This window comes from Argentina silus, assembly GCF_951799395.1.
Source record: "Argentina silus genome assembly, chromosome: 17".
NCBI classification, from domain to species: Eukaryota; Metazoa; Chordata; class Actinopteri; order Argentiniformes; family Argentinidae; genus Argentina; species Argentina silus.
In genome coordinates this window covers 12,530,578-12,553,750 of record NC_139671.1, presented here as the reverse complement: position 1 = coordinate 12,553,750, position 23,173 = coordinate 12,530,578, and the positions used below count along the sequence as shown (strand labels likewise).

The following is a 23,173-nucleotide window of genomic DNA, read 5'->3' as shown; positions in this document are numbered from 1 at the left end:
GCTCCATTGAACTATTTGAAAAATAATTGACAGACATGAATGAAAGAAGACATCCTCAGTCTCAACAATCTATCGTGAAGTCCAGACCAGAACTGACTGGAATAAGTCAAACAGAGTAACTCCCTGGGTGAAACATAGCAACAATATACGGTTCTTCTCTGCAGTATACCGTATAGGACTTATCTATCAGACTCAATTGGTGCCTCAGTTAAAGCTAAATCCTAATGAATTTATGACATTGACCATGTACAGAAATGACAATGTAAAACAAGAAGTAATCCTGTAGAATTGAGAACAAATGAGAACAAATGAAAAAATGTTTGTTTTGCCTTCCACAGGTAAGGCCTACCCCCCTGAGTTCTACTATGACACATACAGTGCCCTGTGGCAGAACCGACCCAGGGTCTATGGCTTTAAGCTCCAGTGGACCCAGATGAACCCCAACGCTGTGGACCGCATCATGGCCTACCGACTGGGGATACGACAGGTGAGAAAACTAGCTGTGCGTGTGTGTGTGCGTGTGCGCGTGCGCGTGCGCACGGCAGATGGAGGCCTTCTGTGTGTTTGTGTCTGTCCCTCCATGTGTGGACCTGTGTGGGTAAAAGCAGAGAAATCTGTCTCTCCATTTCTTCGTTTCTGTGTCTATTCTCTTCTTCTCTCTGATATATTCTAGACAGTTATTTTCTCTTTTATTCCATCCATCATTCTCTGATTCATCCTGCCATTCCTATGGTTGTGAGAGATTCTTTACAGATGACAAAAGATGACATGGTCGAGAATAGCAGAGGTAGCTCTGTGGATCCCATGCACAGCTTTTGTTTTGTTCTCCATCGATGACTCAATCGACGCAGTGGGAAGAACCCTGCCAAGAGGAATAGCAGGCATTTCGCCTGTTTACCTTCTCCTGAAGCAAACTCTATGGATGACAGGCAGTACGCATTGATTGATGGCTCTGCTTGATTCAGGATGTCAACCCTCCCCCTGCCTCCCCCTCTCTCTCTGTCTCTGATCCCTGCCTCTCCCCTCTCACTCTCAGATCTCTCTCTCTCCCTCTCCCTCTCTCTCTCTCTCTCTCTCTCTCTCTCTCCTCTCTCTCTCTCTCTCTCTCTCTCTCTCTCTCTCTCATTCTCTCTCTCTGCACCACCTTTAGATGAAGTTTGGAATAGAGAACTACAACCAATCGTCCATTGTGGATGTTAACAGTCATGCTGAAGTCACCATATGCTGTGTTGTTATTCTTTTTCACTTACAGAGAAAGAGTGATTCCTTCTAATTTATCCTTGACAAATTGTATGTTGTGCTTTCCTTCCATGTGTACAGACGTCTGTTCCATTAGCATGTTGTTAGCATCTACAATTGAAGCTTGATTCCTATCGAGATAGATTAGTATCATTGTTATTCAATGATCAAGTCCAACTCACAAACACCTCTTGACTTATGTTCGTCAACCATTATTTTAATCAGTGCAAAATGAAAAAATGTGTAAATACGGATAAATATTTGGGATAAATGATGCTGTGCTCATGCGATTCATTCACTGTGTGAGCCGAAGCATGTTGCCAGGTTTCTGTTTGAGATTCTGCCAGGAAGACACATTTACTCTCTCCCGTATTCAACTGGTCCTTTTCACAATTTCACAGATTAATTCTGCATCGGTGCTAAAATGGAGCCCACACTAATTCAGCAATCACATTAACATTTTAACTTTTCTTTTGTTTATAGAAATAAAAAACGAGAGAGAGAGAGAGAGAGAGAGAGAGAGAGAGAGAGAGAGCAGTCCCGCCCGTTCTTGCTTTTGGGGGTTTTATCTTCTACCTGGCTGGCAGGAAATTGGTGTTTACATAAACACATTCTTTCCATCTTCTTTCCCTTGATATCTCAAGGGAATAGAGTGCACCGCCATTACAGTATGCTGTTTTCCCTTGGCCTGTCAGCCTTCTAGTGTCTTACATTCGTGTGCAGGGGAGGAAGGCCTATTGGAAACATTTATGTTTAAGATGAGCCCCTTTTTCATGTTTCATCTTCCAAGAATGATTGAATCCTGACCCTCTTCTCTTTTCCCTGGTGATGGAACATGGATGAGTAAGGAGGAGAGGTGGAACGAGAGATTGAGAGAGATAGAAGAGGGAGAGGGAGGGAGGATGGGCTCCTTCGTAAATAAATAAATGCTTAGATACTCCCAGACGCTGAAACACTGGTGCGGTAATGAAAGCACTGGCACGTGGACTGCTTCACTCCTGCTATTTATAGAGCGGAGAAGCGCTGTGCCTGTCACCCCCCCCCCCCCCCCCCCCCCCCCAATTCCCTGAGAATCATTATCATTTCCCCTTTGCCGCTGCCTCTGAATTAATACTGAGGGCTGGTGGGCTTTATGCCTCCATAATGGATGGTTTCCTAAGGGTGGAGGAGGGGGGGGGGGGTACGGGGGTAGGAGGGTGAAGCCCTAATTGAAAGGCTATGTCGGAGCAAGAAGCACAAAGCAGAAATCACATTGGCCATCATGGGCAAAATGGAAAGGCTTCACTCCTGCTGCCCTTGCCTTGTCAACACTACCTATACATCCAATTTACATCACTGAGATATGAAGGCTCTCCATACTGCTTCATCTACATCATCACATTGCAACCAGCAAAAGACAGCCCTTTCTACCTCTCTCTCTTCCTCCCTCTCTTTCTCCCTCTTTTCCTCTCTTCCTCCTCCTCATTCAATTGATCTGTCAGTCAGTGGTGGATCAGTGAGCAGGGTTAGGAGTAGCCAGATCAATAGGAGCCAGGCTAATTACATGCAGGCAATCTGGATCAGGATCCCTCCTAATGTTTCACAGTCACTTTGATTATTCCTACATTTCACTCTGGCCCAGATCGCTCTTTGATCAACTGGTGTTTCAAAGTTCCCCCATAAAAAACGTCATGAACTGTTGCTGCAATCAAGTGAAATTAAATGTGATACAGCAACTCTCTCTCACCGTGAAAAAATGGAGAGTGAAAGGTAATGAGATGTAAACAGAAATGATAATTGCATTGAGTGGCACAAATTTAGATGAACAGTAATGGAAAATGAAATGGCAGCACCAATCCAAAAAAGTCTAACCAAGAGACATTGTGTGCAAATCATATCAAAAGGGTAAAAGGGTTTTATAATTAACTATTAAAGTTTGATTTAATTGACCACTTTAAAGTCAATTCCTCCCTCATGTGGGAAGACGGAATTATCCATCAGACGGAATTATCCATCAGACGGAATTATCAGCTTCCATTTGCTCAGTCTGTGTTTAAAGCTGCATGTTTATCGTGCCAAGTTTGGTATTTAAGGCCTCTATCTGCCCCTAACTGCAGTACAAATACAAACGCAACACACACACACACACACACACACCTCAACAGATTCCCATCCAGAGCCTTCCAATTCCAGCAAATTATCGAAGGTGTCTTTTCTACTCAGGAGTGAAGTGGAAATTACATGGCAAAGTAAGGCCAAGTGTTGCATCCTGTGTACAATTATCAATAATAGACAAAAGCCTCTCTATTTACCTGTGAACCTTCCTTAATGAGAACTCTTATTTCATAATTGCAGGGCATCGATACTACGGGGTAATTACTTAATTAGTACTGTCCACACGTGTCATTCCTTGCTCCTCCATCTCTCTCTAATGGCATCACACATTCACATAAGCATATGGCATCCAATTGTGATGCAGAGTCTGTTGTGGTTCTATTTTTTTCAGGTCTCTCCCCTGAAAATGATCCTCCAGGGGACAATAACACCCTGGTTTCTCTGTTGTTCTGTCTTGTTCTCTCTCTTGTTAAAGTGTTGTATTGCCACCAGTGAAAGCATCTCCTTGTGTCTTTGGATCCCGCCCTGTACAATGCTCAAAGACACGCTGCATTGTATCATTGAGGCATGAGTAAAAATGGAAAAATTCCCTTTCGGATTTGAGCCTCTTTTAGGGCCTCTGCGTGAAGCGGTAGAGAGATACTGTGGACGAAGATTAAGGAAAAACTTCAAAGACAAAGATGTTCCCTATTCAGTACACTAGGCAGATCAGATGGATTTATGGTAAAGGAGTAGAACCTCTACAGTACTTTGATGAGCGTAGCATCGTGGCTAGTCATATCCCCTTTCTCTATAACTGAGCTACTCAAATTCAGGCTTCGTGTTCTGCAGCACAGCTGGTTTCCATCCTTCCCCTCTAGCCAGGCACAGAGTAAGATCTAGAATTCTTTCGCCAATCAAAGACATTAATCAATCAATTAACTACCAGGTAGAAAATGAAACCTCCCATTGCTGTGGGCCACCCTGTTGATGCTAGCGATGCAATGTTACTGGTGTGACCCAGTTGATAACCTGAATCGCTAATGTGACATGCGCCTTAACCCGCTAAGCTAAAGCCTCTAGGTAGCTTTAGGAGTGTTCAGGTCTCAAGACAAGACTAGAGATTATGGGAAAGTGGTTCCAAACCACCTCCGCTACACTAACCTGAACCCTTAATGAACCCGTAATTCCTCCTCCCGTCCAGACGGGGCTCCAGCGGTGGTGGGAGCAGGAGATCCCAGTGGAGGGGATCATCAACAAGGGGGAGCTCATCACCCACAACCTGACTGAGCTCATCAAGCCGGAGGCCTACGAGGTCCGCCTCACCCCCATCACGCGCTTCGGAGAGGGCGACTCCACCATACGCATCGTCACCTACAGTGGTGAGTTAGATGACTGGATGTGTCTGGGTTTAACTGTGTTCTGTACTGTACGATGACGAAGCTGTGATAGTGAATATCTTTATTTCGGGACAATTGAACTGGAATCTGTGTTACAGTAACGCAGTGGTCACTAACACTGGTTGTGGAGAGCTACTGGGTGTGCAGGCTTTTGTTCCAGCCATGCACTCTTGATTCAAGAGATTGATGGCAAACACTGAGTGTGATCTGATTTATTTGGTTATTGACTGAATGATCCACTACCCTGATAAATAATAAAATGCCCCTCATTGATCTGACAGAATCCATAATGATGTTGACAGCTATACAGCATGCCTAGGGTAGCTAATTCACAGAGACAACACATAGTCCTATCATATAATACGATCTACCAGTAAAATGCCAAACCCCATCTCTCCTTAACATCTTTCATAATGACAAGCTATGAGCCAGGTGTTAGCCTCCAGGATCTGATTGGCTCAGGCGACGGTGAGCAGATCTGTAGTTATTATTGGAGATGTGATTGAGAAGCAGACTGCCTCTCTGTGCTGCTGTCACGGCTGCTGTGCTCTTCACCCTGAGATGTGCTGCAGTTGTGAATTATTCAGTTTTACTGCAGCTCATCAGAGCTGGGCTGAGAGAGAGAGAGAGAGAGAGAGAGAGAGGGAGAGAGAAGAGAGAGAGAGAGGTGGGAGAGGGAGCTCTGAGGAGTTCAAGCCCACGTGTGTGTGAGACTTTGCCTAATAGCTAATTACTGCAGGCTGAGGCTAGGCCTGGTAGCTCTCCCACACACCACACTCTCATGCCTAGTGGGCTAACGAACGGGGTGTACTCTATGGGTGTCCCAGGTGACCCTGTGATTGTGAAATATCGTCAGAATTACAGTATCATTCTCTTATCTTATGTTAAATGTCGTTTGCAATGTATGTCGTTGGATAAAAACGTCAGCTAAATGGCATATATTACATGATTAGTTATACTATTGCCTGGGGTTGGGGATTATGATCCATACCCCTGTCTTGATTATGGAGCACGGTGGTGCAGCTAGAGTGAGTTTACTCATCAACGTATGATAGGTAATGATACGATTAGTAATCATACTGCTGTGCACAGGAAAGGACCAGAAAGCAGCCCAGGGTAGTCACTTTACTGTGAGTTGGCAAGAGTGTTTAAAGTGCATACCAAGCTGTGGGATGAAATATGGTGGTGTCACTGCTCTCCTACTGAAGAGACTCCGGCTCTGACATTCTGCTGCTGTGACAAACTCGGCATCTGTTTGCACCTCCGAATTCAGTCGTCGTTGTCGTCGTCTCTCCCCCGCGTAGGTGACCGCCCTAAAGTCGCTTCCTGTCACCCACGCGTTGACAGTGCAGAAGAAGTCTGGTTGCCTTTGTGCTGAAAAGAGGGAATACGCGGTAACATGTCCACCCTCACATCAAAACACCCCCTCACTAAATCTGACAGTAAATCGGGCGTTGTGCTCTGAGTGATCTCTCTATCTTCCTCTAGCACCAGGTGCGGGGGGTCATCTTTAAGCTAGTTGTGTGATTTAGCTCTGGCCAGTCTGAGCTTCTGTCCAGCGAGGAGACTGAGCCGTTCCCTGCAGTTTAAACCAGTGTAAAGCTCATCCAGCCAGAGGCCCACAGAGAGTTAAGTCGTTCTCGCCAATTTGTTCTCCCTCTCTCCTCTCATACAAGCACTGATGCAAGAGACAAGTTGGAAATGCATTGCGGATCTGTGTGTGCACTGTGCAGTGATAGTCCCGTGTGTCCGCCCACAGGGAAGGGAAGAGCATTCCACATGAAGGACATGGGCGTGATCCCTCTAAGTTTATTTCCGTCCTCAATGACATGAAAAAGGGAGATTGCTGGAATATGCTTGTATTTAATACGATTGATTGGTTTCTTTCGAGCTGTGTTGATACCATTCCTCGTTCCATTCCATGCATTACAATGAGCCCGTTCTCTGATTTCGACCTCCACCAGCCTCCCCTGGTGTGTAGCCAGCAAATGTTAGCAATGTAGAAGCTTGTGTTATGTAGGTAAAAAAGGTTTTCAAAACATAATTCAATATTAACTGCGTAGTACATGAGAATACTACCTCAATTACTTTTGTTAATTGAATAGGTTGAACTAGATTTAGCTTGTGAACATTGTGTGCTCAGAGTCTGGGTGTGTATTTTAAGGTATTAATAGGTATTTTGGCAGGAAGGTATAACAGTTTGAGAATTCTGATATCAGCCCAAGCCTAGTGAACACGTCATGTGGCTTTCTCAGACAACGATGGCCGCTCTCCAGACTCTAACTAAACGTGATTGATGGGAATCTTGGAGAGTGTGGATTGTGGGGTTGGTTACGAGCAGTTGGGTTGTTGTGGTCTATGGGGATCTTGACTGTTGCCATTGTAAATGGTCTGCTCTGTAATACAGTAGCGGACCAGTGGACAGGGAAGCCTGCCAAAATTAAGTCACTGTCTGTGTCCTGGCTGGCCTCTGTGGCAGATTGTCCTCTGGCGGTCAATGAGCTCATATTGTATTTCAGACAAAATTAAGAATTTGAAAAGGGAGCCACTCTCCTGCAAGCATGTTGGGAAATGAATTGACGGAGTGAATGACATACAGAGCATATTGAAAGAATTACAAGAACACAGCCGACCTTCTCAGGTGAAAATGTGTATGTGAGGAGTACAATTATTGGCAGTTGACACTCTATTTCTACAGAAATACCAAAAATGACAGTTACCTTGGATCTTTTCATTTCTTGAACCATTTTCTGTCGGAGTGAAAAGAGCAATGCACCATAGGGAAATGGAGGACAGTTCTAAAAGCTTTCACAGCTTTCTGAAGAGCTCTTAACACAGTGTGATGCAATTTGAAGTCCAGTGGAAGCTACTCAAATGAACACACTGCAATAAACCCACAAAAATGTGAATGTCACACGTTGCTGTTGTTGTTGAGCAAGCAACTGGGTTTCTCTACTCAGTCCCTGATTGTGTTTACTGCAGACAGAACTGCCAGTGGGATGTGAAAGGACTCCTTTGAAACTTGAGTAATTTCCCCTTCACTGCCGAAACCTTCACAATCAGACATATTCAGGATGGCTTGCCAATTTCCTCTCATTATTTTTGTCTCGTCTTATTTATTTGTTTCATATTCAAAAACAATTGCAAGATAGAGATGAATACATATTTTCATAAGCACGAGTTTGCATCCACCTTTTACTGAAGTGGTGTGTGTGTGTGTGTGTGTGTGGGTGTGTGTGTGTGTGTGTGTGTGTGTGTGTGTGTGTGTGTGTGTGTGTGTGTGTGTGTGTGTGTGTGTGTGTGTGTGTGTGTGTTTGCACGAGACACGTATGTGCACGTATGCGTGCGTGCTCATCATTGTGTATGCAGCAATGGTGGTGGGTGAGGCTAGCTAAGCTCCTGGCCCTTCTCTCTGCTCAGCTTGATTTCATCAGTGGGGGGAGAGATATGACTAAACCAGACACATTAATCTGGACTGGGGCTGCGTGTGAGTCAGGCTGGAGAGGCTGCAGGTAAAATAACAGTCAAACGAAACATATTTTCCTAACCAAGGTCTCAAAGAGGGAGAGAGAGGAGGGAGAGAGGGGTGGGGGGAAACGGAGGGAGGGGGAGGAGGGAGAAATCGTCAGTGAGTGTTTGCCAGAGAATAAAAGAATAGAATTCCGTCTAAAAAGTTGACATCCATTTCTATGGCCCGCGGCTATAGCTTGTCATTTAAAACTATTCTCTAAAGCAGCCGGCTTGATTTCTACTCTCTCTGTGGACTGCAGCAGTGCTGCACTCTGCAGCTATCTGTTTGGATTTGGGATTCATTCTCAACTAAATGTTTTAACAGAGGAAATATGAAAGGCCTATGTCATTATTATCTTTCCTTTTCTGTTACCTCAGACTGGAGGCCTGTGTTTTACCCTATTTAACCTCCACTGTCAATTCAATGGAATTTGTCTGCTGCAATCACATTAAAGATGTTGTCTAACAGAAGGCAACAGGAAAGCAGCTTCGGTCTTTTTGTGTTAGTTCTCGTTTTTCGAAAAGTCAATCATCGTGACTGCCTTTGTTCGTTTGAACAAGGATAAATGCAAGGAGATCACTGCGCAACAGACAAATACACTCAAATTGATTAGTCTCTATTCAAACTATTGAGTCCTATCTTGTGGTGATCCTGGTAGCAAGAGATTAGTTATATTTCATCCCGTGTATGAAGTGTGTACTGGACATCTGCCACGTGTGTTTGATACCATTGCTCATTCTATTCCATGCATCACAAAGAGCCTGTCCTCTGATTTAAACCTCCACCAGCCTCCCCTGCAGGCTACATGAGTTCTCGGTTCATGTTTTCCTTGTGTTACAATGGTTCTTCAGTCTGAACTAACCATAACCTTGGTGTGTGTACTGTTAGCCCTAACATTAACAGCAGTCCAATGTGTATGTTTATGTATGTGACTCACCCCAGGCACAGCCAGGTAACGTTAACTTTGATTCTTGTTCGCGGGGAGTCTCTGGCAGGAGCTAGCTCTCGCCTCGGTTAAGGTCATAGAGAGTTTTCTTTTTTTAAAGAAGGGAAGAAGAGAAAAGAGACAGACGAAAAACAGTTTGCTGTCCCTGAGGGTTGCTGCTCTGCAAACACATTTCGAAACGACCGCTGTCACTTTTTCCCCATTCCACTTAATCCTTCTCCTCTTCTGGATATTAAAAGAAACTCCTCTCCTCTCCCCTCCTCTCCTCTCATCTGCCTCTCCTCTCATCTGCCTCTCCTCTCCTCTCCCCTCCTCTCCTCTCATCTGCCTCTCCTCTCATCTGCCTCTCCTCTTCTCTTCTCTCCTCCCCTCTCCTCTGCAAATGTTCCCACTTTCATTTATTTTCAAGCCTTCTCATCCTCCCTTTCTTGTCAAGGATGTGGTGTTTGGGTAGATGTCACAACCCACAATAACAAAGAAAAATGTCTCCCTTTTCATTTTTCTTCTATCGTGTTCACTCAGACCTTTTTTAGTTTTCCTTGTTGTGTTCTCTAAGAGGCCGACCCTTCAATTCTTAACCACTATTCCTTTACACATGTTTTCTTTGTGGGAATGATTTGTTATTTTTTTATTTAATCGAGTGGATTAAAATCAATTCCTTCCATGAGTGGCTGCGTTTCATAAATCACAAAGCCGCAGTAACATCGTTTTGCGGTTAAGCTGATGTATCACATCCATTCACTTGGACAGGAATCGATCATTAAAAAGGCCATGCATCTTCTTGACAGCCTAAATTGTATTTACTCCGCCAAAAAATGAACTGCAGGCATAACTGGCTTACATTGAAACAAACAGCGTTTAATACCCTTGACCTTTCTGTGCTTGCCACGGCGGTAGCCTCTTAAATGATCAATGAGGGAATGCAGATCAAGCTAGGAAGTGGCAGGTGGAATCCACAACGACTCTGAGTTGCAGGTGTTCTAATGGAGGACCACCTATTTGAGCTGCATCTTTAAGTAACAAAACTAACTACATAGTTCTAGACTATGTGAACAGTCCTCTCATGTTGATGTAAGCACATTCAGGCTAGTCATTTTGATGGACTGCTCACCAAAAGGGTTGCCAGATGCTCGGGATGGCTTGACTCCACTGAAGTTTCAAACGATTTAAAATGGTTACGGTAAGAGTTAAAGTTAAGGTTTCAGGTTTAGGATAGGGTCATCTCCCACTTAGCATCTACCGATTTCAAATACACCAAAGAGCCACGGTGTATCTCATGTATAATGCAATAGGGACCCGTGGAGTACATCCAATTAGACTTGTGGTGTTTTGAATTTGTGAAGTCACCTTGGGTAAGGACATCAGCGAGGCATATAAATGGTACTGATGATGATAAGCTGTTGTGCTTATAAGCTCATTACCGTCGCTGTCATTCTTACTAATCCCACTGACGTACTGTAGATATCACCAGAGGAGAGGGATAGCATTCTACTCCGGTTATCTCTGTCACTTCAATTTCTTTGGATCCCTCAACACATTAAGATAATGACGGTCTATCTACCGGCACCAAGTGGATGTCTTCTGCACCAGTTAGTTTCGACTTTAGTTGTTTGGACGTATTGAATACAGGATTGGAAGAGAAAAGAAAAAAAAAAAGCGGCTAAATGTTAACTTGTGTTTTCCGTCATGAGATGTGTAGCAGTGTCGAGTTACACATTGTTTGTATGTGTTCTGTCTCCGTATGGTGTCACCAAACATTTATGTGACAAATGCTCTGTGACTCACTGACACCTCAAGGGCATACAAAAGCCTTTCTATGAGTCAGCAGAGAGGTGTGTTAGTGATGGACGAGGGTTCTACGGTATTGTTAACTAATATCTTTTCCTTCTGCCCTTTTGTTTTTACAGCTCCCATCAACCCTCACCTGAGTAAGTACTGCTTGAGTTGTTCCTCTACCTCGCTGAACGTGTCTTAGGCAGATGATCAGGAGCTCCTCTCTCAGATCTGGACCAGTGTTAACAGCAGGGAGACACGTTGACTGTGTGTCCTGCAGAGCATTTCTGTCTCTTGCATGTCCAAAAAAAAAAAAAAAAAGCAACTTAGCATTCTAAAGGACGTGTGTGTGTGTGGTAGAGAGGCGTGTGTGTGTGTGTGTGTGTGTGTGTGTGTGTGTGTGTGTGTGTGTGTGTGTGGTGTTTTCTTTGGATCCCTCAACACATTAAGATAATGATGGTCTATCTACCAGCACCAAGTGGATGTCTTCTGCACCAGTTGGTTTCGACTGTATTTGTTTGGACATATTGAATACAGGATTGGAAGAGTGTGTGTGTGTGTGTGTGTGTGTGTGTGTGTGTGTGTGTGTGTGTGTGTGTGTGTGTGTGTGTGTGTATGTGTGTGTGTGTGTATCTGTGTCTGTGTGTGTGTCTGTGTGTGTGTGTGTGTGTGTCTTGGATAGACATGGGTGTGTGTGTGTGTGTGTGTGTCTGTGTGTCTGTGTGTGTGTGTCTTGGGGGGACATGGGGGTGTGTGTGTGTGTGTGTATGTGTGTCTGTGTGTCTGTGTGTCTTGGGGGGACATGGGGGTGTGTGTGAGTGTGTGTGTACTGTACAGTATATGTTTCTTCCATGTTTCTGATGCGCCATTCTAGAAGCCTTTAGCAAACTCCCTACTTGTCAAACACACACTTGCTTTAGCATATTGTTGTTTACACACAAACACCCTAAACATAATCGCAAACATCCTCATCACCAACATCATTATCAAACCCCTGCAGGGCACAGACAATGTTACCTGCACACCTCCTCCTCCTCCTCCTCCTCCTCCTCCACTCCATGCTTCCCTCCAACCCTCCAAATCCCCCTCTTTATATGGAGGAGGCACATTAAGCTTAGCTGACAGTGGACTAGCATTAACCGAGGCGCCAGAGGGCTAGACCTCGATTTAGATCTGCATGCCTAGGGGGGGAGAAGAGAGATCCAGCCCTATCTCTGGATGTCTTCACTGGGCAGCACCGTTGACAGTGCACACACACACACACACACACACACTCCTTTTCCGCTTCTTTCCACTGAAGTAGAAACCTACATATCCTGCCTCTCCCAAGGTCACCACTCCAAAGTGCTCCCAGCTACGTTTTAATAAATCAATTAATATTTATCGCAAAGCGGGCGCATCGTGAATCTTAAATGCACCTTTTTAGCAACTCTTTGAGGAGGATTCTGTGGAAACCCGTTTTTTTTGTCTTTTTTCTTCTCTCTTTTCCAAATGTCTTCCGGTTATGTCGGGATGTGTTTCTCAGTTTTCTATGCATTATCTGGAAGTCGAGATCCTTCACTTACAGTACATATGCCATTGAGGGCCAATAGAGGCCGCAAGGCCTGCTGTGGGAAACATTGTCCCCTACCCACAGCCCTTTAAACTCTTATACCCACACATTACCTAGACTTTAGGAGCCGATGTTGAGCAATAGAATGTCACCTGTGCGTAATACTGTATGCTATTCCATATTGAATAGATAATGGTAGGAGCTATAACTACCTTTCCGTCTCATTGTTCATGTCATGGTGAGCTGCAATGACATGCACAGGAGAGAGAACTATAGCATCCTTTCATTGTTATGTACACACACAAACAAACGCACACATACACACACACATACACACACACACACACATACAGACACACAAACCACAACAGTGTCCTCTTGTTATACAGTAGAACACACAACTCATGATTCATAGCTCAATAGAGGTCAGCTGCTGTAACCCTACACATATTGTATGCTCAGGTTGTCTATCATTTTTCATAACTATAACAGTCTTTCTCTGCTTGCGCTCGTCAGGAGAGTTCCACTGCAGCTTCGAGGAGGAGCCCATCTGCATGTTCACACAGGACAAGAACGACGATTTTGATTGGACGAGGCACAGCGCCGCCACCCGTGACACCAAGTACACGCCCAACACGGGGCCCAGTAGCGACCGGAGCGGGTCCAAGCAGGGTGAGTGTACCAGGACCTCCGGGGAGGCTTGTGGAGGTAGAAATCGGAGGATGGGCTCATTGTAATGAATGGAATGAGGAATGGTATCAAACACATGAGTCATTCCATTTCCATGCATTACAGTTTCTACCTCCACCAGCCTCTTCTGCAGGACATCCAGACTGCAGCACTGCCAGTCATTGAAGAGATACATGGAGTTCACTCCAAAATCTAATTGCTGTGATTAACCACATACCTTCACAGAATCACAGCGATTTGATTTTAACTATCCATTTAATAACCATTAACTGTGGCTCTACAAGGATTGCACTGTTGGCTGTGGTGACTCAATCTCTTCTCTGTTTGCTACACAAACACACCCCCACAGACACAGACACAGACACACACACACACACACACACACACACACACACACACACACACACACACACACACACACACACACACACACACACACACACACATACACACACACACACACACACACACACACACACACACACACATCCACACACACACACACACACACACACACACACACACACACACACATCCACAAAGCAGAGCTGTCTGAGAAAGTCTGATAGTTGGCCTGTGCTTGTCCTGGGGGAGAGTGAGCGTGATCTTGTCTTTTATGAGAGTGTAGTGGCAGCAGCTGATGTAGTCAATAATGCATTGGCTTTAATCACCCAAATGGTTTGAAATTGTCCAGCATTTCATTACCAGGCCCAAATCCTAGCGGGCTGTAATTATCTGATATCAAATTCAACTGAAGAAGAAATTCTATTTGATTTGGGCTAGAGGGCGCGTGAAGCCGTTCTCTACCTTCCCATGCCCCAAAGCCGGGTGGAGATGGGGTTTGAAATGATGCTTGGGCCCTGTCAGGTGAAGGTTAGTTCTGCTGCCTCGCCCATGAAGGTGTCAGGGGAGGGAGACATAAATGTGAAGCATCGGCCTCTCTCCTCTTTGCCCCTGGTTAGTGTTATTAGAGATGAGAGGGGAGAAGACTTTAGTGGAAATTGACTTCCTTGTTTCATGAGCTGGATCCTCTTGTACTGTATAACCCTTTGTCCTTTCATTGGGGGGGTGTGGGTGTTATGAAATGTGGAGAGCACAACCAAGAGTTTGTATTTTTGTGATTTACAGCAGTGGCCAACTTGTCGCTGAGTGACTCCAACCTATTGTCTTTGGCAATCATGCAAAAACTCTTTGGCTTATTAAGATTGCCTGGCAAAAAAAGCTGTCAGACAGTTTCAGAACTGCACACCCCCACCCTCTGTTCAATCTCCCACTGGACCAAGATCATTCTGCAACAGCTCCAAATACATTAAAAGAGATGCCAAAATGAGCATGTCGGGACAGAAAATGTTGGCCGGATTTGCTGTCTTTATGGCCGGAATCCTAACTTGATAATTTAAGCACTGGTTTAATTCAATCTCAGTCTCTCATGAACTGCCCAACTCGTGCATGAGACACTTTCTTTTTAGATGCTAATAAATGCTAACCAGCATTTTCTTTCAATAGTTTCCAATATATGTAATCATTCCAATGGGCTAAGCCAGAACATGTAATCTCTTCACAAATGTCTTTCTATCATTCATCTTCACAAAAGGTTTAATAAGTTATTCCACCTTTTTTGTTTGAGTACAGGCCATGAGACAGATGGTGTGTAAATATGGGGTTAGGATTCACTTATCTTGGAAATCTATTGGACACGCCCACATTTTAGTCATACCCCTCCTCAAACGCTTATTTCTCACATGGGCACTTAAGCACTCTGAGTTAGGTTACGAGGAGGGGAGCCAGAATAGCGTGAAAATTAGAGTTAAGTGCCCTATGTGTTTAGAGAATTGGCCCACTGAGTCCATTGCGATGACAGCATCTGCTGTCAGGTGTGGTGTTGCTATTAGGTTAATGACATTGTGTGTGTTTCTTACAGGTTTCTACATGTACATAGAAACCTCCAGGCCTCGGAAGGAGGGGGAGCAGGCACGTCTGGTGAGCCCGTTCTTCAACGTTGCGCCCAAAAACCCCTACGGCATCACCAACCCCCCTGCCTACTGCTTTGGCTTTTACTACCATATGTACGGCAAACACATTGGTAAGTTGTGTGTTTGTGTGTGTGTGTGTGTGTGTGTGTGTGTGTGTGTGTGTGTGTGTGTGTGTACATGCGTATCTATTGCTTAAACCCAAGTTTAAGTATAAAAAATTTGCTTTACAATTTTCATCGATACTTAGCTCTACTACTACAGCCAGAGTGTCCAAGCAAACAACTCCTCCCCGGAGTGTATTCTTAGAATTCAGATGATGTTGCTGTGGAGACACCGGTCTCAAGCATTGACAACAGAGCCGTTTCCCTTCTCTCAGTGAAGTACCACTCTGTCTCTAATGCTCTGCTCTTAGATTCTCCTCGCCCTGGACGCAATCAGTCAGCTACAGACCCACTACCTCTTCGTGTGTGTGTGTGTGTGTGTGTGTGAGTGTGTGTGAGTGTGAGTGTGAGTGAAGGAGTGGAGTGGGGAGGGAGATTGGATCTCTGGTTGTGAAACGGAAGGGCTAGTATCCTCCCCTGGTGAGATCTCTCTCTGAGGTTTTTTCTCGCTCTCTCTCTCTCTCTCAATTTCTGTCTCTCTCTCTCTCTCTCTCTGTCTCTCTGTCTCTCTCAGGATGACTACATTCCAGTTTCCTGTGTGTGTGTGTGTGTGTGTGTGTGTGTGTGTGTGTGTGTGTGTGTGTCTCCACTAGGGGTTACATAGCAGCTTAGCTGTTGGCGGTGTAGAGGAGGGAGCAGGACTAGAGCAGTCCCATGGCTCTCCCTAGACTGATAATAGTGTGTGGTATTACTTAGCCTCTTACATTACCTTCTCATTGTCTGGGAGTGTTGCGCTGGAAGCCTTGTTGGAGAAATGTGTTTGCTGTTGTGAAGAGCTCTAAAGCGATTCCCTTTGCTGTCGAAGACAACTGTTGTTGAAACAATATTGCTTGCACCGCCGCCAAGCACTTCAGAGAGCAAAGTGAGGGCACTAGCTAGCTATCACAATTCTGACAAAGGGTTGATGCTGTGCGAGGGGTTTGTGACAGTCTACGAGGATGAGTCAGGCTAGCTTAGCTCACCCTAGCGGAATGGACATCTTGGAATGGCCAGGTGGGAGTCTGGAACCACATCTGGAGGGGGGGAAGAGAGGGAGGTAGAGGGGGTGGGGGTCAGTGGGGAGAGGGGAGCTCCTCCAGCACTCAGCTGAGGTTGAGTAGGCCATGACATTTCCAATTTGCTCAGATTGATCGCCAGCCAAACCCCCCTCCCCCAGCCACTCCCTCCCCGCCTGTGGTGCGGCCTATGCCCAGGCCGTGGTTTGTTATGATGAATGGGCTAAATGTCAAGGGCTGGAGACACTCAGATACTCCAGAGCGAGGCTCTACTTAGCATTCTGCCTCTCCCCTCTGAAAGGAATTCTGTCTGCAGTTTCGGAATGTGAGCTCAGAACGTTTTGAAAAACGTGTGAAATACTGAACCATGGGAATGTTCTGCTAAATGCTCCACCGCGTCCTATCCATATTCAGTGTTTTTGATACTTTGCATTTATGTGGGGTTATAAATATTTATTCACCTCCTATAGAACCTTTATGAGCTTTTTGCACATCCTTAAAACCAAAGCTCACACTTGCATGTGCTATTTTTAATCCTGCTGCCTTGGATGTTTTGCTGGTGTGAGTTCTTACAGATCCATGAAGAGACAGAATTCATTCTACAGTGTAAAGTGTCTGTGTTTGTGTGAGTGTTTCTGCTTGCCTGGGACTGTCGCTGGTGAGTCAGAGTAGAGCTGTGTCTCTGTATTGCTGCAGCTAGCCGGATGTACAGACGCACACACTCGATAAAGACTTTGCCCACACTCAGTGGAGAGTTGCGGCAGGGTCTCGGCGAGAGATTTTTTTAGCTAGCAGGGGCTACCTGGGACAAGGTCACAGCTAATTACTGAAGCACACTTCAAAGTGTGCCTTTGGAGCTTGTGTCACGTTTGTTTACAGGATTAAGTCCCCCAGCACACAGCAAAGAGTCTGTTTCATGTCTGGCCTACTGAGAGGGCAAGGGATCAGAGCTATTTCATTAGCTGGAAATGCTAATGCTATACACCCCCTCTCTTGCGTTGTAATTCCAATCTCTGTGTGTATAATGGGAAGTGTCCAATGGTTCTTGAGGATTTTATCCAGCTCTGAATTAAATCGTTTATCCCTTATGGGTTTACTGCTATGCTTCCTGAAAAAGGAATTCTACCAAATAGAATTTCAGAAGAGTAAGAATGGAGACAGTTGAGAAAGTCCTCTGCTCTTAGGACACATGGAAAATAGTGTTAAAAATTGTAAATTCTTAATCAACTTCACTTGATAGCAGTTTTACCACATAGCAGTCAAGTAACTGAAATACCAATAAGGCATGAGTAAAATACTCAGGATAATACGTAATTCTTCGGAAAACGAATTGGTGGAACAACCATAAAGAAGAAATTGTATACCACACAACTAGCTTTTTTTCTTTGTATCGAAGAAAACACAGGAGGTGCAAATTATTCCTAACCATGAGTCGCATCGAGCGCTTTAATATTCAGCTGCATTCGTAATATGTCACAATTCTTCAATGAGAAGCCTGCACAGCCAAACTCATACGGTATGCATCTGCTCAGAGTGCGGCGACACTGACATAACCACCTTACAGTACAGTGAGTTCAAAGAAAGTGAGAACAAGATAGCTCAGCAAGATTCCAGCCTCTATGTTAAACACTTCGACACTAGATGAAGCCCCGGGTCAGGTTCCGTAAGACACGTGCTGTTCATCTCTTCGTGGAGATTGTGCTGTCGTGGGGAAAAGCGTATGCTGATGAAGAGGGAACAGACAGGGACATATAGCCCCCCGCCCTCTCTCTCTCTCTCTCTCTCTCTCTCTCTCTCTCTCAGAAGCATCCATAGCCATAGCCATACGGTAATGAGGCAGTTTGCTGAGCCTGAGATGCATCAAAGCAATTTTCGTTGCTCCTCTGTCTTTGCCGCCAGCAGGCGATGCGGTAGCTAAGAACGAACATGCCTCTTTGCTTCACTGTGACTCACTCATAAACTACAGAGTAATTGTCCTAGTGAGCTGTGGGAGTGGGAGTGGGGGTGGGGGTGGGGGTGGGTGGGGTTGCCTCGCTGTGGAGCAAGCGTACGCTGCTCTGACGCTGACGCTGGGTTGGATGGTTGGCCCGTTGCTGGAGGGGCAGATTCTCTGCATGGCAGCTTTTTAAACCAACACAGTCTGTTGCATAGTACATTCTTTGAGCTGTTTGTTGTAGGAGGAGGGAAAGGAGGGAAAGAAGGAGGTGTGGGTTGCACTCAATGTCGTCATCTGATGGTTTTACATCAAAGGGCAAGGCCAGAGGAGTGGTGCAAAAAAAAAAAGAAGGAGCTTCTTCACATCGAATCTGTGGAGACGTTTAACCTCAATAGCACATTATAGAAACAGCCTGGACGAAAGGGTTTCCCTTTGAATTATAAGGACCAGGTTTGACTTGGGGCTCATTCAGATTCACACCCAATCCTAGGAGGAATAAATGATTGAGAAAAGCCTTCCAACGTGACGTTGTTGGTTCAATCTCAGGAATTCTCTGCCACTTATTGGCCATTAGTTATAATTAAACTTTATTATTACGTGTTTGAGAATAATTCATCATCACTCGCCGAACCCGGAATTAATAAATGTATCAATTCGTACGATCCGCTTTTAACCTTTGCCACCGCTCTCGCTCTGCCTTGAATGCAGAAGAAGACATGAATTTGGAATGCAGGCAGAGATTGGAAATGTTAAAAACTAAAATAAATCCCCCTCTAGATACCAGTTACCCCTCCACTTTTAAACTGACATTTAAGATCCAATAATAATAAAGCATTCAATATTGATGAGAGAGTTTATGCAGCTTTTTTTAGGCATTGCTTTCACGTAACAAAATTGTAATATTGTTCTGGAATGGTGGTTCAGAGGGTTCAGATGGTTGGAGCAAGGTTCTGGCAATAACAGGGTCAGAGTTTGATTGCTACTAACAGAGTTTAACAGGGTTTGATTGCTATGTTGTCCACATATTGCAGGAAGGGGGGTAGCGGGATACAATGCTATGACCATTGGCTCTCAATCATAGCACACCATGAATTATACCAAAATGCAATAGCTTCTTATGATGAAATTGGAAAAGTCCTTGAAGTTTGACCATATGGTGTTTCCCCATCGTGTAGGGACCCTAAACGCATTCCTGAGGCAGAAGGGCCAGGCCACCTCTGAGAGTCCTGCATGGTCGCTGAGCGGTAACCAAGCTGACCGCTGGCGGCAGGCCAAAGTCAGCATCCACCCAACGGCGTCGTTCCAGGTGAGTGAGGCCCCCTCGCGATTCAATGTTTCAGGACGGAAGGCAGTTCTACTCAAATTCTTTGTTTCAGAGGGCCATCTATTGAAACCTACCAGCCTCTATTCACTAATCTAGATGGACAATAACACAGACTGCTGTCCTTGCTCGTCTGATATCCAGCATTCACCTTGTAGCCCTGTGGCTCTCTGTCTGTCTCTTTGATATTGAGATTTGCTTTCCCTGCGAACACATATTGATGTAGCGCTTGATAAGCCTTTGTGATTAAATGGGGGATAGGCTATGGTGTAATGGACAGGGGTTTTGTGGTAGAGACGATGCCCTTTCTGTCCTGTGTCTTTTCTCTGATGAAAATATATTACTAAACTGTATATACATCACTAATGATATTACGTTTCTCTCTCTCTCTCTCTCTCTCTCTCTCTCTATCTATCTATTTATCTCTCTCTCTCTTTTTCTCCCCAGGTTGTGCTGGAAGGCATCCGAGGCCCGGGCATTGAGGGGGACATTGCGATCGATGACGTCACCCTGGAGGAAGGGGAATGTCGAGACCCACCAGGCAATCGTGAGTAGGCCAACACAGCAGGGTACCCCTAGACCCAGATCTAAGGTCAATTTTTTCTTTTTTTTTCCAACCTCATGAAAGACAGAGAGAGAGAGGGGGGGGGGGGGGGGGGGGCGAGGTGAAGGTAAGGCACTTCTTGTATAAACGGGTGTTGCCATGGAGACCGCTCCGTAATCACATGAACGATCGCAAGCCCAACCGCAGGGAGCAAAGCACTGTAATTGCACTGGGGAACAAACAGAAAGAGAAAATAGAAAACAGGACAGGTAATAGCCTGCAATTGACAAGACGGTATCGACAGGTGGACGAGGAGACTGTTCCTCACAGCGGGATCTCTGATTTAATCCTATTCTAAATGGACCGGTGATGTAATGCTTGTTCTCTCTTTTTCGAAGCGTAGCCATGATTGTCGTCTTGTCATTTGGATTTTCTTTTCTTTTTTTCCCTCTTTTATATACTCTGAACATTGAAAGATTGATTTTGAACTTTTTTTAACAGAGGGAAATTGTACACAGTTGTAAACCGACCTTCTGAAGATCAAAAATGTTGTGAAAAATACTTGTCTTCCACTGTACCTAATGTCAATGAAAAAGAAACCCCAACTTACCGTAATCATAATGAATAGACAGTATGGTGTATAGTTTTGGTGTTACTAGCATGTGACACACTGTCAGTAAGTACTTAGTACTGTATCACACTCTACAACACCAGAGAGATGGATATGAATGGTTCTAGATACAGTTTGTGTCATATGGCTGTTTATGACTGCCATGCTGATCCTGTCATAGAAGATTACATTCCACCAGTAATGTACAGCATTCATCAGGCTTCATCAGGTGTTCAACAGACATGACAGTGACTGTTAATACTTTCACATCTTTCATTTGAAAAATATCTCCAGAAAGATACGTCAAGTCATTCTGATACATTGGAGGTACTCTCTGTGTGTCCAGCTCCATTATCATTCAAAGCTATTTAATCACTTCATTTGTAGTTAAGGAATAGTCACCCAGGTCGAAGACAGAGTTTGATATCATGAATAATGTATTTCAATCTTACATGATGAATCTTGCATGATTCTCAGTGTGACCATGGAAACAGACAGTGTGGTATGGAAATACCGCGAGACACTGATTTACGGTCAGTCTTGGTAATGTTGAAGGTAAGGATTGGGTCGGGGGTATGCTGAACCTAGGTTCCTGTCTATGTCCACAGCTAACCTTGAGCGTAACACAGCACGTGTGTCGTTAACATCCATCTCTCTTCTCTGTCTATACCCCCGCCTCCAGATCTCATATCCACGGCTCCACCCACATACGCCCATATATGGCCGCTGAGCATCACCTTGGGGATGACCTTCCTGGGAGGCCGGAGGTGACCCTGCTGCGTGTCGTCTGTGGGAGGCGAACAGTCAGACACGACGTCTGTGAGCTAGCACCCCTCGGCATCTAATCACCAAAGATTCATGCATTCAGACGGCAGTGAGGGGCCGCACACAGAGTCTCCAGGGATGAAAACCAATTAAAAAAAAACGAGAAAAAAAGGGAAAAAAAAATACATAAAAAGTAATAAAGAAGATTCGCTAATTTTTTTAAGAGACACCTTTTCCAGAAAAATGCTCCCCCGCGCAGGATTGTGAGCACTTTACGAGTACGAAGCCAGGTGTGTGTGAAACGAGCCTGGACTTTGTGGGGGAAGAGTTCACAAGCGCACCGGGAGAACTATTTGTGAAGCACAAGGACAACTTTGCCAGTCAGTTATGAAACTTTCTTTGAAAGGGTACAGTACAGAGGCATTAGTGACTTTTTGAAGAGCTGATTATTTTCCCTGCTTTCAAATACTACATGGAATCAAAGCTTTTCTGTGTGTATCTTATCTTCATTTACTTGCATCTGACACGTCTTTTGACACCTTTCATTTCCGCCCTCCACGTTACTTTCTCAGCTTGGTGCGGTACTGCAGAAAACAGAAACTTTACCAACATTTAGTTCTATCTGCTTATTTTCCCTTCCCCTGTGGCTGCCTAAGTATCTCACAACAACACTGTGCTCACAATGTCCAAGTGGCCAACTGAAGAAACGAGGGGTGGAGGAGAGGTGGGGTGTAGTCGAGAGGAGATCGAAGGGCAGATGGAGTTTCAAGGCTAAGAGCAGAGGGGAGAGGGGAGAAGTGGATGGCAGTGCAGAAAGAAGGTGGGTGGATGGATGGATGGATGGCAGTGGAGAGGTGGAGGTCAGTGGAGACGGGTTGGATGAGATTGGGTGAGATTCTGAGGGAGGTAGGTCTTAGGGCAGGTGGAGTGGATGTGATACTGTCATAATACCCTGTGTCACATACCCACCAGCCATCCACCTGAGGAACAGAAGCCACTTTCTGCCATGAAACAAAGTGCCTTCAGATTACAAACTGAATCGTGAGCCTGGATGTTAACACCAAACACATCAATGTTGATGTTTCCTCTCTGTCACTGATGGGCTATTTTCTATGTTTATTTTGCCCCACAAGTGCTGATGGGAAGGTATGATAGCTGGGAAGGGTATGGGGCAATTGTCTTGCATCAGATAGATAGAGCAACTCCATCAGCAATGGGACAAGAGTTGTGTAGGAGTGACACCACCTGTTGGGAGACAATGGGGTTACAGTATGTTAGCGAAGTGTTCCACTCCTGGTTGTGTGTGTGTGTGTGTGTGTGTGTGTGTGTGTGTGTGTGTGTGTGTGTGTGTGTGCACATTAGTCTGTGTGTGTCTGTGTGTCTGTGTGTCTGTCTGTGTGTGTGCGTGTGTGCGTGCGTCCGTGCGTCCGTGCGTCCGTGTGTCCACACGCGCGCGTGTGCGTGTGTGTGTGAGAACAACGTGGGGAAAGTCAAGCAAATATTGCATTGTGGGCGTGGGCCCCTCTTTGGTCCAGGACAGCCGTCACAAACAAGGAAGTCATGGCAGCCTCGAAGAAAAAGGGGAAACAAAAAGAGGGATAAAAGCAATGGAGTACAAAGGGAGAGGAGGGAGGCTCTGGAGGGAGGCTCTGGAGGGAGGCTCTGGAGGGAGGCTTTTCTCAGA

General features: G+C 45.1%; 1 protein-coding gene across 1 annotated transcript in view; it reads left to right on the top strand.

Moving 5' to 3' along the window:
- LOC310818382 (MAM domain-containing glycosylphosphatidylinositol anchor protein 2) overlaps window positions 1-21,495 on the top strand; it is a gene marked incomplete at both ends in the record, with an annotated part of 121,233 nt that extends 99,738 nt beyond the window's left edge. The window contains 8 exons of the mRNA XM_083689325.1: window positions 339-487; window positions 4,517-4,694; window positions 11,077-11,097; window positions 13,011-13,166; window positions 15,106-15,267; window positions 19,425-19,555; window positions 20,018-20,117; window positions 21,407-21,495. Coding sequence (XP_083545451.1) covers window positions 339-487; window positions 4,517-4,694; window positions 11,077-11,097; window positions 13,011-13,166; window positions 15,106-15,267; window positions 19,425-19,555; window positions 20,018-20,117; window positions 21,407-21,495 — 986 coding nt within the window. The remainder of the gene's footprint in view (window positions 1-338; window positions 488-4,516; window positions 4,695-11,076; window positions 11,098-13,010; window positions 13,167-15,105; window positions 15,268-19,424; window positions 19,556-20,017; window positions 20,118-21,406) is intronic.
- Between the last annotated feature and the right edge of the window lie 1,678 nt (window positions 21,496-23,173).